At 45.7% G+C, this 14255-nt stretch overlaps 1 protein-coding gene across 1 annotated transcript in view; it reads left to right on the top strand.

Moving 5' to 3' along the window:
- The first annotated feature begins 59 nt into the window (after positions 1-59).
- SCGN (secretagogin, EF-hand calcium binding protein) overlaps positions 60-14255 on the top strand; it is a 29882-nt gene continuing 15686 nt past the window's right edge. The window contains exons 1-4 of the mRNA XM_040587214.1: positions 60-193; positions 721-791; positions 13179-13271; positions 13836-13925. Coding sequence (XP_040443148.1) covers positions 121-193; positions 721-791; positions 13179-13271; positions 13836-13925 — 327 coding nt within the window. The 5' untranslated portion in view covers positions 60-120. The remainder of the gene's footprint in view (positions 194-720; positions 792-13178; positions 13272-13835; positions 13926-14255) is intronic.

Below are 14255 nucleotides of genomic sequence, written 5' to 3'. Positions count from 1 at the left end.
CCGGCGGCCGCGCGCAGAGCCTGCGCGGGGCTGCGCGGGGCTGCGCGGGGCTGCGCGGGGCTGCGCGGGGCTGCGCGGGGCTGCGCGGGGCTGCGCGGGGCGGGCGGCGCCGGCAGCACCATGGAGAGCGGCACCGCGGGGCGCCTGGACGCCGCCGCCTTCCTGGGCGCCTGGCGGCGCTTCGACGCCGACGGCAAGTGGGGCCGGCGGGGGGCGGGGGGCCCGCGGCGGGGTGGGCGCTGCGCAGAGGGTGCCCACGCGGTGGGTGCTGAGCTGGGGCCGGAGGGTGCCCGTCCGGGGGGGTGTCACGTAGGGGTCGCGCATGGCCCTGCAGGTGTTTCAGAGCCCCCCCCCCCCCCCCCCCCCCTTCCTCCTCATCCCGCCCTAATACCAGGTCTGAAAATCCCCCCTTTCACTCCAGAGTTTTTGCCTTTCCATCATCTTCCTGTTCCTTCTGCCGTTCCCTCTCGTGGTCCCAGTTTGCGGGTTATTTTCCTGAAACTTTTCTGTAAAGAAAACTCCTCCGGGATCTGCACATCACCTTGCCTGGCACCCACACCGATGTGAACCGATCAACTCGAATAGGACCCCCCCGGGCGGGCAGGCAGGGTCCCCAGCTGAGACCCCTACCGACCTCAGCTCCCTACGCACAGCCCGTGACACGGCCCCCAGAGCTCCGGCAGTGCTGCCTGACCGTTAACATATTTTGCTTTTATTTAGACAACGGTTACATAGAAGGGAAGGAGCTTGACAATTTTTTTCATCATCTCCTGGAGAAACTGGGACCAGAAGTAAGTACTGCGCCGCGTTAGTTGTGCATCAAGTCCAAGCGAAAAGGTCATTACCTGGAGAGATGACAATTTGCTGTTCCCTGGTTGCCAGCGTCCTTAGAAATCCCAGAGGTAAAAAGCCCTTCTCTTGGCAACATGGTGGCGTTTAAGCGGGTGACAACAAGCGCAATTGCCTGAGAAGTTTGATCGGTTGGTTTCAGTCCAGCAGCTGCCACCATGGTGAGGCTGCGGTTGGCACCAGCTGAAGGGGCTGGTAGGAAGCATGGAGAGAAAGTCATTTACTGCCATTGAATAGAAACAAATAGAAAGCACCGGCACACAGTCTGGCAAGGTGAGGGGGAGGGCAATGATTTATTCAAGCAAGTGCTGATTAGTTTTGTTAATATGATGGGTTTCTTTCCAAGGTCAATTTTTTACAAATAAACTGTCATTAATTTTAAATGGTACTTAGGAAGGAGACATACAACTGCATTGCCGCAAATGGCTGGAAGCCAAACAGGAGTCAGTCCTGTTGCTCCTAAGGTCAAGACCTGGCTCTCAAGCTTTTCTGGGTTTCTCCCCTGATTTCCACCCCTACTTCTAGCAGCGTTTCCCCTCTCTCACTCTCTGCATCTCAGTCCTACCAGCAGTTGCACTGGTTTCCTCAGCTCCAGGTCTTACGTTGCTTTTGACGGTCACCATCAATGAAAGAGAAATCCTGTCACTCAGGTCAGCTGCTCAGTAGTATGTAAAAAGTGTATTCTGATAACAGGTTTAATATTCTATTACATAGTGTGTGCCCAACTAGGAAGAGAAAAGGACTAAGCATTTTCCAATTGGAAGAAGAAGGTGTGCCAAAAACCAGAGAGGAAACAATTCCTTTAAGCAGAAAGTAATTAACAAAAATGGAAAAGGTAGCTGATAAAAGGCATAAATTTGTGAGTATCAAGTGTAAAATAGAATTATACTTACCATCCAATTAGGATTCTTGGATCTTTGGGGCTACAATTAAAAATATGGAAACTGTGAATAACTTTCCAAGCATGTTTTTGGTTAATTTGCAAGTGAATTGGGATTGAAATAACGGCAGTTTCTGCAGAAATGTCTTTCTAGAGCATGTATAGTTACATGAACAGATAGGTATGTAAAAAGACTTTAAAACAAATGTAAAAAGTTTCAACAAGAAGCAGCAAGAATCACTAGGTACACAGAAAATCTGACTTGAAGAGAAATGGAAAAGTTCAGGATCGTTTGCTCAGGAATAAAAGATGAAATTGGGAGTTGCTGGTCTTGGGATATTGAAACAGCAGTGCAAAGCACGCTCAAATGAACGCAGCAGCAGCAAACACAAGGTGTTGGAGGAGAGGCTTAAAAGGAGGCCGCAGCGCTCCATGCTGCAGTGGTCACTGAAGCAAGGGACCTCCACGTGGGGCTTTCTAGAGTGAGTTCTAGCTGGAGATAAAACTGCAGTTTAGCCAGGGATCTCACAGGCAGCTTCCTAATGATGAGAGGTCAAGAGGAAACCACCAGCCCCACTGTAGCCCATAGCTGCCCTTGCACAGACAAGATTTTGGAGACAGCATCGCACCAGCTGGGTTGAAAACCCGGTGTGTTACAGCAGGTTTTGTGGTCTTGCTGACGTTGATCTGAACTCTGTTACACCATGCTAGGTATCAGTACACAAGAGCATGCAAAATGAGGGTGTTCTAGCAATGAACTGTTCTGCTGCAGGAAGTCAAGAACAGTTTCACTGATGGCCAAAAGTCACTGCTTAGATGACTCCAGCTTAACCTATCACCCTCCTCTAGCTTGCATCTCCTTTGCTTCTGATGTCAAGGTTTCACCCTTAAAAGAAAAAACTTAAGAGAAATAGAAAAAAAAAAAGAAAAAAAAGAACCAACACCCTCTTTCTCTATTAAAGAGAAGAAATAGGCTATTTCTGGAAGACAGGGCTCACTAACTGCCGGGGTGCTCAAACAGGGTCTCCAGTGGTTTTGGTTTTCTCCCCTGGTTTTCTTGCCCATTTTGGGCAGTATTTCCACTCAAGTAGTATTACCATGAATGATAAGATGATGTGTTGCCATGTTCCCCTTTGCCAGCAGTCTGGTTTCATTTCTCATGGCTGTGTAAGGATGAAGCAGTCTCCTACCCAGTGGGCAGCAGGCAGCGCTGCTTTGGTGGCAGAACATCCAGGGGCAGCTTTGTCCTGGGAGGGTGAGAGGAGTCCCCTGCCCTGCTCCACTAGGTATGGGGATCACCTGTAGTGCTGGATTAAAAAAAGGTCTCTACTACCTTTGTACAATGAGTTTGCCTAACAACTTTGAGCTACTTTTCTCTTTTTCATGTGATTTATGTTGTACAGGCTTGTGGTTATAGCTACAGATCCTTTTTAAGCTGGTTTTCACCAACCTACAGAAAGAAAGTGTCTTCTGTAATACAAGCAGTGAGCTGGGACCGAGCATCTCTCTGCTTTAGTGCTCATTTTGACCTTTACTTCTTCTTCTTCTTTGGGTTCCTAACATCTCTGTTTCCTTGCACAGTAAAATGGGGAGACAGTAATACACTGGCATAACTTCCAGATGTGTTGCAAGGATTAATTAGTGACTATGTCTGAAGTGTTGTACAAGTGATAAATAATGTTATCAGCACTGGAAGTTGTCTCTGCTTGAATAGCGAATGGCTTCATAATTACATTTTTTCAGCCTGCGCTCTCTAAGCTGTTATTTTTCTTAATGACCACTCTAGTCCTTCAGCTCTGTTTTTCTTCCCAGCTACCCTGCAGCATCCCCAGCTGACACTAAATGCCAGGGGATGGGAGCAGCTGGGAAAACAATGTAAAAGGGAGCTTGTCAGGAAGCTGAGAGGAACAGCTCTTCCTGATGGCTCTGAGCGAGGAAGGAAACTTGAAATACCATCCAGTGAGGGAGGCTAATTCATCTTCTTTTGTTGAACCATCAAGAATTTTTCTGGGGGGAAGGGCAAACTTTACAACAGAGGTAGACCTACAATAAACCGACCCAAATCCCAGATGCTGCTTTCTGTCTGTCCTCCTCCAACAGTGGGCGATTGCTGGAGGCATCTGGACAATGCCCTTAACAACACACTTTAACTTTGGTCTGCCCTGAAGTGATCAGGCAGTTGGACTATATATGATCATTGTAGGTCCCTTCCAACTGAAATAGTCTATCCTATCCTATCCTACCCTATCCTACCCTATCCTACCCTATCCTATCCTACCCTATCCTATCCTACCCTATCCTACCCTATCCTACCCTATCCTATCCTATCCTATCCTACCCTATCCTACCCTATCCTACCCTATCCTACCCTATCCTACCCTATCCTATCCTATTTTATTCTCTTCTATTGCATTTCTAAGAAAATGCCTTTGATTTCCAGGTGTACGTAACATATCTATAAGGCTTCAGTGATTTATGACACTGAAGTTTATATAAATTCCCCATAAGCTGGAGGGGCTTCTGTGGTTTGGTTTGTCTGGGGGGTATGAGGCAGAACTGAGGATAATTCAGCCACACACCATGCCATTATTACTCCTATGACTTCTATCTAACCATTTGAGCCTCCAGCTTCCAACCTGCTGCCGCGTGGCTGCTGTGAGCTGCCTGTGCTCCCTTCTGCTCACTCATAAATCTCTTGATTCTACCTTATGGCCACTTTTCCATGCATTTTCTAAAGGTTTTTTATACTGAAGTGAAAACTTCGTGAAAAAGACAGTTTCTTTCAGCACTGAAGAAGTAATTTTATTGGAACAGGAACTACAGCCCTTGCCTTTCTCTCTTACAGTGCTGTACATCTTTCTTTCTGTATAGAGATAACTTATGATCTTCCTTGCTTGCTCTTTGCTAGTTTTAGTGAATCTCTATGTATATTCCCATAATAAATAGACAAGAAGAGTTTTATAGATGAATAGCTATAAATTTTGAATTTGGATTTCTGAAAGTTTCCATAAAACCAGTGACATCTGGACAGATACAGAGGGAAATGCACATTGTCATTGTGCTTGCAAGGCTTTCACGGAAAGATATCTGACTTTGCTTAAATGATATTAAAATTAGACAGAAGACTTTTGGATAAAAGTCAGTTGCCTTCACCTAACTGTGAGCATGTAAGAGACCACATGTAAAAATTTTTGAAGTGTAGATTTGATCAGGCAAGACAGTTTTAGTTTCATTATAGCCCCCCTGCCCCCAGGCCACCTGTATAGTTATGACTGGAAGGGATTGAGTTAATCTTCAGGAGCTCACCCTGAACAGCCATAAAGGATTTGTCATTGCTTTTTACTTCCAAAGAAAATGAGCAGCCTCCAGCTACTCTTGCACTTCATTGCTGCCTTGCACAATGTATTGTCTATCCAAACGATGTGTTTAACTTAGTATGGCCAGAAATGCAGCAGCTAGTCACTCAAACAAAGTTTAATGGCCAAAATATCAGCCAGCCTCAAAGCCATCCAAAGAAAACTTCTCCTATATTTTACTACCCCAAGAGATCCAGGTTCACAGATCAGGTCTCTGGTGACCAGCAGGTCAACAGCAAGAAGACCCCTAGCAGAAAACATTCATCTTGCATCCCCCTCCAGACTAATACAGAAATCTAAACCCTGAGTCGACCCTGATTAGATATAAGGAAGAAATTTTGTACTGCGAGTGTGGTGAGACACACACACAGGCTGCCCAGAGAAGCTGTGGATGCCGGGTTGGATGGGGCTTTGAGCAACCTGATCTAGTGAAAGGTGTCCTTGTCTATGCAGGGCGTTTAGATGATCTTTAATGTCCCTTCCAACACAAACTGTTCTATCATTCTGATTATTGTCAAATACAGTTATTTCTTTAGGTTTTGCTTTTGTCAGCCTTGATTAGCCTAACCAGTCCCTATTCCTGTTCCTGTGCATTAAGATGGGGCAGTGCAAGTGCCTGGCAGTATTTCTAAATGCAAACTCAACATGCCTATGGGAAAAAACAGACACATTGTGTTTTCATTGCCCAAAGGCATGTCACAAAACTTTCAGCCTAGCAGAAAGGGCAGAACAAAGAACCTGTCCAAAGCCTAACTACAAAACCCTGATGTCACAGGGAAGGCTGTAACAGCCTTTGTTGGATGCTGGTGTCTTTTAAGTGAAAAAATATTTCGCACATATGTGCTGATGAGAGCTAAAAAAAGCATCAAAACACAATGCAGGATGACAGGATAAGTGCTCATCTATTGTAGCATGCAGGATTATAGTAAATCCTAAGCAAAGCACAAGGCCAAATTCTCAAGTGATAGCACTGTAGTTAAGTAAGCAAGATTGGCCCAAACGAGAAGTTGGCCCAGGAGCTGCAGGGTGAAATCCCACACTAATGCAGGCAATCCGATATATATCTGCATGGATGAAATGAAGTCATTCATGTGATTAATTTTTTTAATGCTAGGGGATTTAAAGAAGAAATATTTGGCAAAGAAGTTCTTCTAAGGCCAAAGTGTATGTTACTGATGTCTCATCTGGTCTTTGCTGGCCTCCTGTGTATACTGTGTGGCTTTTGGCATGGTAGTAGTTGTTGAGTTTGTTTTCCAACTAGCCTTCTTGGCAGACATTATTTATACTCGTAGATCTTGTAGGAACTTGATATCTCTGGCACAGTTTGCCCTTCTATCAAACTTGGCTGAAATGTTAAGAGAAACATGTTCAAGCCAGCATTTTCAGATAAGCCTCTTTTTTTTTTTTTTTTTTTTTTTTTTTCAAGAAACAGGCTATAGTAGTCACTAACTTTCAGTTTCTTCTTACTTTTTATGCCCTTATCAGTCTAGTGGCTTATTTCCAAAAATTACGTCAAGAAGGAAAAAAAATCAATTTATGACAAGACTGTCTTGATCAGCAGGAATTAAATGAGGTGACTCCTTTCATCAAGTAGGAAGGGCTCCACAGTACTCCATGCATTCGCTTTTTACCCCCAAAACAAATAACTCATAGTTGTGTTTTCATCAAGGCAAGCTGCTGCCAAGCACTTGTATCCCTTAAGGATCAAAAATTTAATTAGACGGCATGAGGCAAAGAGTGTGACAATATCAAAGGAATGGGTTAACAAGGAAGAGAGATTATCGCCAGGTTTCCAAAGAGTCATAACCAACCACAACAAAGAAATTAAATGCGTGGAGATTAAAAAAAATTTGAGCATGCCCTTTCTGTTTTACAAACAGTATTAAAAACCAGATTACCTTTGTGATGCTAAATGCTTCTAAAGGGTTTTCACAAAAGGGAAGATGAAGGCTGGACATGGAAAGGAGGAAGCAGAAAATTCATTTTTTATGGCAACTCGAATCGTAGAAGCTTTTTTCTGCAAAACTCTGTGGAAGAGCATCCACATCCACTCCATAACCCTGAGAAATGTATGTTCAAAGCCACAGGAATATTTGAAACTGTGTGCTTTTACGAGGACAAAAATTACGTGGTCTTCTCCTCATGGTACGTAGTAGAGTATTTCTTCCTTGACTGGACAGTGAGAACATGCAGTGCCTCTTGGGAACCACACAGCATCTGACCTGTCGAGCGACCAGGGCAACTGAAGCTTTACAACTCATATGAAGCGACCTGAAAAGGGGTTAAAGCATCTCGCTGTTCCAGGCTAGCTCCCATCATCGTTATAGTCCAACGAAGATTATATTTCATGGAAATTAGCAGAGGGTTGGAGTTTTCTTCCCTTAAATAAGTATCAGGATACTTCTGCTGCAGGATCCTTTCTGGCCAAGCACTTGCTGTCCCAGTGACCGCAGCCTTTCTCAGCCCAACCCTGAGCAAAACTGGAGGCAGGTCCTGGTTCAGGTATGTTTCCCAGACTGTGGCAGGGGAATCTCTTTATTACAGTGTTCATTGATGCTAAACATGAGCATGTCTATAGCTGTTTCTGCCTTAATTAGGCAGCAAGTCAGGGGAAATTGTGCTCCTCTCTCAATTCGGGCTATTACCTCTTGATTAAATTCTCCTCCAGAAACTCAGGAGGTGCATACAGCAGGGAAAACAAGGAATGACAAGAAAAGCCTCCCTGTACAGACAGCTACTGGGAAGGATGCAACAGCATTCACTTAAATGTTCACAAAAGGGAAATTTTATCTAGCTGCCAGCAAGTCTGCAAACTTTTAGCCCAAGCAGTGAGCACCTGAGAAAGCTTTGCAAACCTTTGAATCGAGGGAGGGACCTGCTGCTCGAGACAGGCAACACAGTCAAGACAGCATTAGCTCTGATTAAAAAAATCTGCGTTCAGCTTTCCTGCTGCAAAGCCATTGGTATGGGATATCCCTTTGGTTGGAGTCAGCTGTCCTGGCTGTGTCCCCTCCCAGCTCCTTGTGCCCCCCCGCCCCGGCCTTCTCGCTGGAGGAGTGGGTGGGTAGCAGAAAAAGGCTTGGCTTTGTGTGAGCACTGCTTAGCAGTAACTAAAACATCCCTGAATTATCAACACCATTTTCAGCACAAATCCAAAACACAGCCCCATACCAGCTACCACGAGTAAAATTAACTCTACCCCAGCCAAAACCAGCACAAGTTGCTTTCCAGAGCAGAAAGGTGGTGTTTTGTGGGTTTTTTTATTTCTCCCCCTGTAATTCATAATGCTTGAATAAGTGAAGCGTGAGCCCAAGGCATTTGAAAGCAGAGTGTGTTTGGCTTCTAGGTTTTCCTGCTTGTTACAATCTGTAGCTGAACAGAGAGTTAATAATTAAAAGGGAGGAAGGAAAAGCAAACTTCCTGGGGAAGCTGGTGGCCATAGCACTTGGTGCAGCACCTGTGTCTCCGTGTAAATGCCGTATGTCCCTGTGTGCACCTGCCTGGAGATCTTCCCTTCTTGCTTTCCTGCTCCTGGTCTTTCTCCCTCTGTCACAGGATTTGCCCCGATCTGGGAGGCAAAGAAATATTTGTAGGAACCCAAAGGCAGAGAATAAAAAATCAGTCCTCTTGACCAGTGAGCTGCCAAGGTTTTACCTTTGGCATCCTCTCAGCAACCTCATTGCAGGGTGGGCAAGGCAGCAGGGGAGCCCCTGTACCCCCAGCCTGACTGGTGGCCCTGGGCAGCCCTTCACTGCCCTGGCATCCCAGCTTGGCCCTGGCCCCTCTGCCGGGTGGGAGATGCCTGCTCACACTGCTGGCTGGTTGCTGGATCCCTGGCCGGGCCATGCCTGCAGAAACTGCCTCAAGTGTAATTTCTTACCTGTGAATAGTTTTTTGGTCCCCTTTAGGGATACCTGAATCTCATCTGTACAAACCACCAATACAACTGAAGAAAAAAAAATTGCTTAATATATTTACATGACTGCAATTGGTTACTATAGCTGCATGGCTTTAAAAATTGTTAATAGTCCCCATATTGTCTCTCTTTATTTCCCTGCTGACTGGCTTTGCTTGTTATTTGTCTCTGTCCATCTCCTTTCTTCTGAGCAGAGCTTGGAGTCCCAACTGGGGTTCCGCCCTCCTGAAGCCTTCCTAGGGCTCCCAAGACATTGCACCTGTAAAAATAATACCAGGGACAATGTTTGGCTAGTAAAATCCTTCCTTGGCTCCATAAATCCTGGAATATTGCTTAGACAGTACTTTTTCCCACATACTTTTCTCCGTCTGTTTCTGGAGCGTGCTCTTGTCTAGGCGTGATGCTCCTGCTGAGCCACTCACAAGCTTCCCAGTGTCTCTGCCTTGCTGTAGCAATGCCACAGCCCTGGTCTGGAGGCAAAACCACAGTCAAACAAAATCTAAACAAGCCAGAGAACTGTACTCACTTCCTAAGCCTTCAGCAAAGGATTGGCAACTCCAGCCATCTGCCCCACTGTCCTGGCTCTGTTGCGCAGCCTGCCCAGGCTGCCCCACCGCAGGCTGCAGACCTCCACAATCAGATCACAGAGTCAGCAAATAGAGCAGGAGTCTGCAGTTCATCGCCCTGGACAAGGGGAACAAATTATGCAAATTACATGCAAGTTTTTTTTCCAACCTTTTAAATGTTTTTGGAATGGAAAGGCAATCGGAGCCTACACCACCAGTAGGTTGATCTTGGAGACCAGCTCTCCTAACCTTGGTTTCTGCTCGCAAGTGGCATGGCCTAGTTGAATATTTTGTTGTTGGTTTGGTTTTTTTTTTTTAATCTTCTGGGATTGGTTTGGGTTTTATTTGGTAAATATAAAGGTCACCTTTGAAACCTAATGGTCATAAACCAAAGTGTATCATTCTCAGTGTAAAAATCTGTAATATACACATAATTTTGCCTTGAGCATGCACCTGGGAAAGCCAGTTTGTGCAGCATCTTTTACTCTCTGGCAGTAAGGGTTGGGGTTTAGTAAATCCATTACCACTTGTGTTCTATAAGTAGAATATTCATGAACAGAGAGAGATTGTCCAATTTGAAAAATCCACTGTAGTGTAACCCCTTGGACTAAAAGCTGTTTGAGGTATGTAAATATTTTAAGTATTTCAGGTATTTACTTGATGTACCCCATGATCTAAATCAGTTAAAAGGAAAAAAAAAAAAAGGAGGCAGTCCTTTTTTTATGCAGATAACAATGTTCCTGCCACACAAAGCTCAATGAAGTGGTGGTTAATAGCTGACAAGAAGTTGAGCAATAAGCTTTCTTAACAAATGACTAGTCTGAACTCCACAGCGCATTTTTCAAATATCAGCTATGATTATCGTTTCAGAAATAACTTATCCTACCGGGCACGGAGGAGGATAATTTCAGAGTACTTTGCAAGCCTATTGAAATCAGCCACTGATAGGTTTGCCTAACTCCTGGGAGGTGTCTTAAAGTGTCAAGGTGCCGTCAGAAAGCAATTAAATAGCACAAGGGCGAGTGGTAATGCCGAGGGGAAAGAAAACTGCATGTGCATGTTCAGTGGTGTGCTGCGTCCCTGATGCCCGCACCTGGGGGGCCAGCAGCGAGCACTGCCTGGGCAGTGGTGTGGGCACCCACACAGCCTGCAGGGCTTGCTGGCCACCACCACGGAGCTACAGTATCCTGCAACCGTGTCCTGGGAGCTGCTCAGGGCCAACAGCAGGCCCCAGGAGGTGGACCACAACCTCAGACACATCCCTGTGAGATCACTGCTGGGTGTTTCATCCCCTGGGAGCTGCCAGCCCTCAGTGTGGAACCCCAAGGATGCGCCCCAGGGGATGCACCCCACCTGCTGTACAAAGATTCATGTGGGTGCCCCTATCCTGTCATTCCCATTCCCAGATTCCCAAACTTTTCATCAGCTGTCACATCCTAGTCCTGTGTTACTCTAGGCAGTGGAGAGATGAAAGAGTTTCACTTGTTTTAAGCAGAAATCCCTCTTGGTTACCTTGACTTGGCAGGTATAAATCAAAGCCCACTAACTCTTTCTCCCATGATTTCAGCATAGGATCCTCTGCACTGACAGTGCTATTAAAGAATTCTCTGTCAGTCCATAATGACTTTGTGCAGCTAAGCGCTCACGAGCTCTGAGTGCTCTGAACTAAAGTGAAGACAAATTAAATTATATCACAGATGATCGCTCATACTATCTGCCTATCCATCCACCTATAGATATTTTTTTTCTGTTATTACTAGCAGCAAATTAAGGCTTTGGGAAATACCAGTCACATCTAAACCTATGGGGAAAGGTGGTGACAAAGTGGGTGCAAAGGTAGACCTTAGCTTAACGAGCCTAAGCTGAAGAACTCTCATTCTCTTTTTGCTTACCTCATCTGTGACATCCTAGGGTGTCTCTACATCTCTGTCACTGACTGTGGCAAAGGCTCTGCAGCAGTACTGCTTGAGAGCAGCTGGAAATTGCTATCGTCACTTGGCCACTGCTGAATGTGGGTACGGCCAACATTTTTGTTTTGGGGTGTTTTGGTTTTTTTTTGTTTGTTTTTTGTTTTGGGGTGTGAGGCATGTTCAGTTCCCAGTGTGGTTGTTTCAAATACCCATCCAAAGTGAGAACGTGAGCTGCAACTGCTGCATGTGCAACCTGGCCATATTACTCTGCTCAGAGATGACAAACCTTATGGAAACATCTTCTTCTGCTCTATGCAACTTTTTGCAGAACAGCACAACTGCTCCTCCAGTTCGTGCTTTGCAGAATCACAGCCTTAAAGGACCACATAAGGCAGTGAATTACCTGAGGCCTGGATGTGCTATATGCAGGGCATCACGCAGAGTGTGCACACCCGCTCTTCACTCTGCCTGGACAGGGCAACAGTGCCCTTTCCTAGGAGTGGGGTCTATATCTGCTTAGCCACTGAACAGCCAGGCAGGCTGCACTGAGCTGTACACGGAGTAAATTTGAGAAAGTCTCTCATGGTCTTGTGTCACAGTATTAAGAAAGGGATTGTGTAACCTGATGGGCCTGCAATAGGATGGAAAACTGGGTTAGGAGACCCAGGAAGACACAGCTGTAGTCCTAAGTCCACCTGGATGTAGAGATGATAAAACCTTTGAAGGGCTTTTCCTCAGGGGTTGGGGAGAACTTAATTTATTGTCTCCTGAAAAGTGCTACGAAGTCATGCCAAGAGCCAGTCTGGGTTATTGTCCTCCCTCCCTCCCCTCCCAGAGAGGGCCATCTCCCACAGGACCAGGAGAGGAGCCAGGACCTGCTCAGTGCAGATATGGAAGGTAATGTTGGACTGCATTAAATGCTTGGGCCAGATTAACTAGGTGAGCTTCCCAGCCCAGCCACAAAGCTCATCTGACCAGAAGCATTTCTGCAGGCTGGGGAAATTGTTCTTTGTGTAGCCCAGTCAGCCCCGATGGCCTAACTGGTACTGCTAAGGAAAAGAAATAATGTCTGATGAACCTAAGCATTGTATTTCACCTGTCACAGCAATGCCTATCAAAGCATGTAAACTGACAAGTCCTGAAAACACACTATGCATAAATTGATTATGGGGTTGAGCAGATGCAAATGTGAATTGCTTGAAATTCTATGCTATTAACCCAGAAACACTGACAAGGCTTGATGCTGGGGCTTGAACCAGCTGACAGGCAAAAATGAGCAACAGTCTGACTCCAACACCTTTCAAGGCTGATGATCTAATGAGCTACAGAGATGTAGTTCAAGGATAAGGACACATTCCTGAAAAGCACAAATTGAAAATGAGCAGCATGGAAACCACTGTAACAGACATTCAAGCAAAACCAAACCCCAGTGGTGTCCAGCCCCAGGGAACAGCTGGCTAAAGAAGCAGGTGTCACTGAAATACTTTCGGTCTTCCAACTGAGAGCTTAGCGGCTACAAAACTATGCGTAGGACTTCTTTCCAAAAATTCATCTGCGGTGGTGTGTTTGTGGGCTTTTAGTAGCATTACCCCCAGCTGTAAGGATGCAATGATCCTGGTGGTTATCTGTGAGTGAGGAGAGGTTTCCTCCAGGAGACTTCCTAGTGCCCTTAGTGTGTGCGTGTTGTTTTCCCCATGGCAGAACACCATCACAGAAGAGAAAGTTCAGAAGCTGAAGGAGCAGTTCATGTCCGCCTACGATGTCACCACAGACAGACGCTTGCAAATTCAAGAGGTATGTCTCCCCAACCCCAGCTCAGGATTTCTTTTACTGAGGGACAGAGAATTAGGACAGACTTTTTATAGGGCCTGTAGCAATAGGACAAGGAGTAATGGCTTTAAGTGAAAGGAGGGTAGATTCAGAAGGTATAAGGAAGAAATCTTTTACTAACAGTGGTGAGACACTGGAACGGGTTGCCCAGAGGTGGTAGATGCATTCAAGATCAGGTGGGACAAAGCTCTGAGCAACCTGGTCTAGCTGAAGATATCCCTGCTCATTGCAGGAGGGTTGGACTGGATGACCTTTAAAGGTCACTTCCAACCCAAACCATCCCATGACTAGGGCCTACAGCTGACTTGGGAGATAAGGAAGATAGAACCTGTGTGGGGACTAGGGGAGTCATGGAACATTACATTAGCCAGATGTCTCAGTCTGGGGTTTATTTCCAGGGCAACAACATGCCAAGCCTGTATTTCCCATACTAGGTCAGCAGCCACCCAAGGGTTTTGCTTTTCTTTACTTTCATGGTTTGGGTTTGTTTTGGGTGGTTTTTTAATGTGGGGTTTTTTTTTTTCCCAGCTTGCAAATATGATCTTGCCGGATGATGAGAACTTTCTGCTGCTTTTCCGACAGGAAACTCCCTTGGACAACAGTGTGGAATTCATGCGGGTCTGTATCTCCACCTTGCCTCTTCCCCTTGCATGCCAACAGCTTCTTCAATACCTACACTTCCATCCTTCATAGAACATAGCATAGGAAACACATGGGTATTGAGGAAGCAACCCACATTCTGACCTTTTCAGGTAGGGAATGTCGTATGTTATTTACACCAGCAAAGCAGAGATGTGGTAGCTAGGACTGGTCTAAGAGCACCCAGGGAGTTTATTAAACTTCACAAATGCTCTCAGCCACCTATCAGTCATGCTACCAGAGACAAAACCTTACAGGAGTACCTACCCGCTGATAAATTCAACCCTGTTGGCAGCTACAGCCAAAGCT

The sequence above is a fragment of the Falco naumanni genome, chromosome 3 (genome assembly GCF_017639655.2).
Source record: "Falco naumanni isolate bFalNau1 chromosome 3, bFalNau1.pat, whole genome shotgun sequence".
Lineage (NCBI taxonomy): Eukaryota > Metazoa > Chordata > Aves > Falconiformes > Falconidae > Falco > Falco naumanni.
Note: the sequence above shows the minus strand (reverse complement) of the source record. Positions and strands in the feature narration are given on the sequence as shown.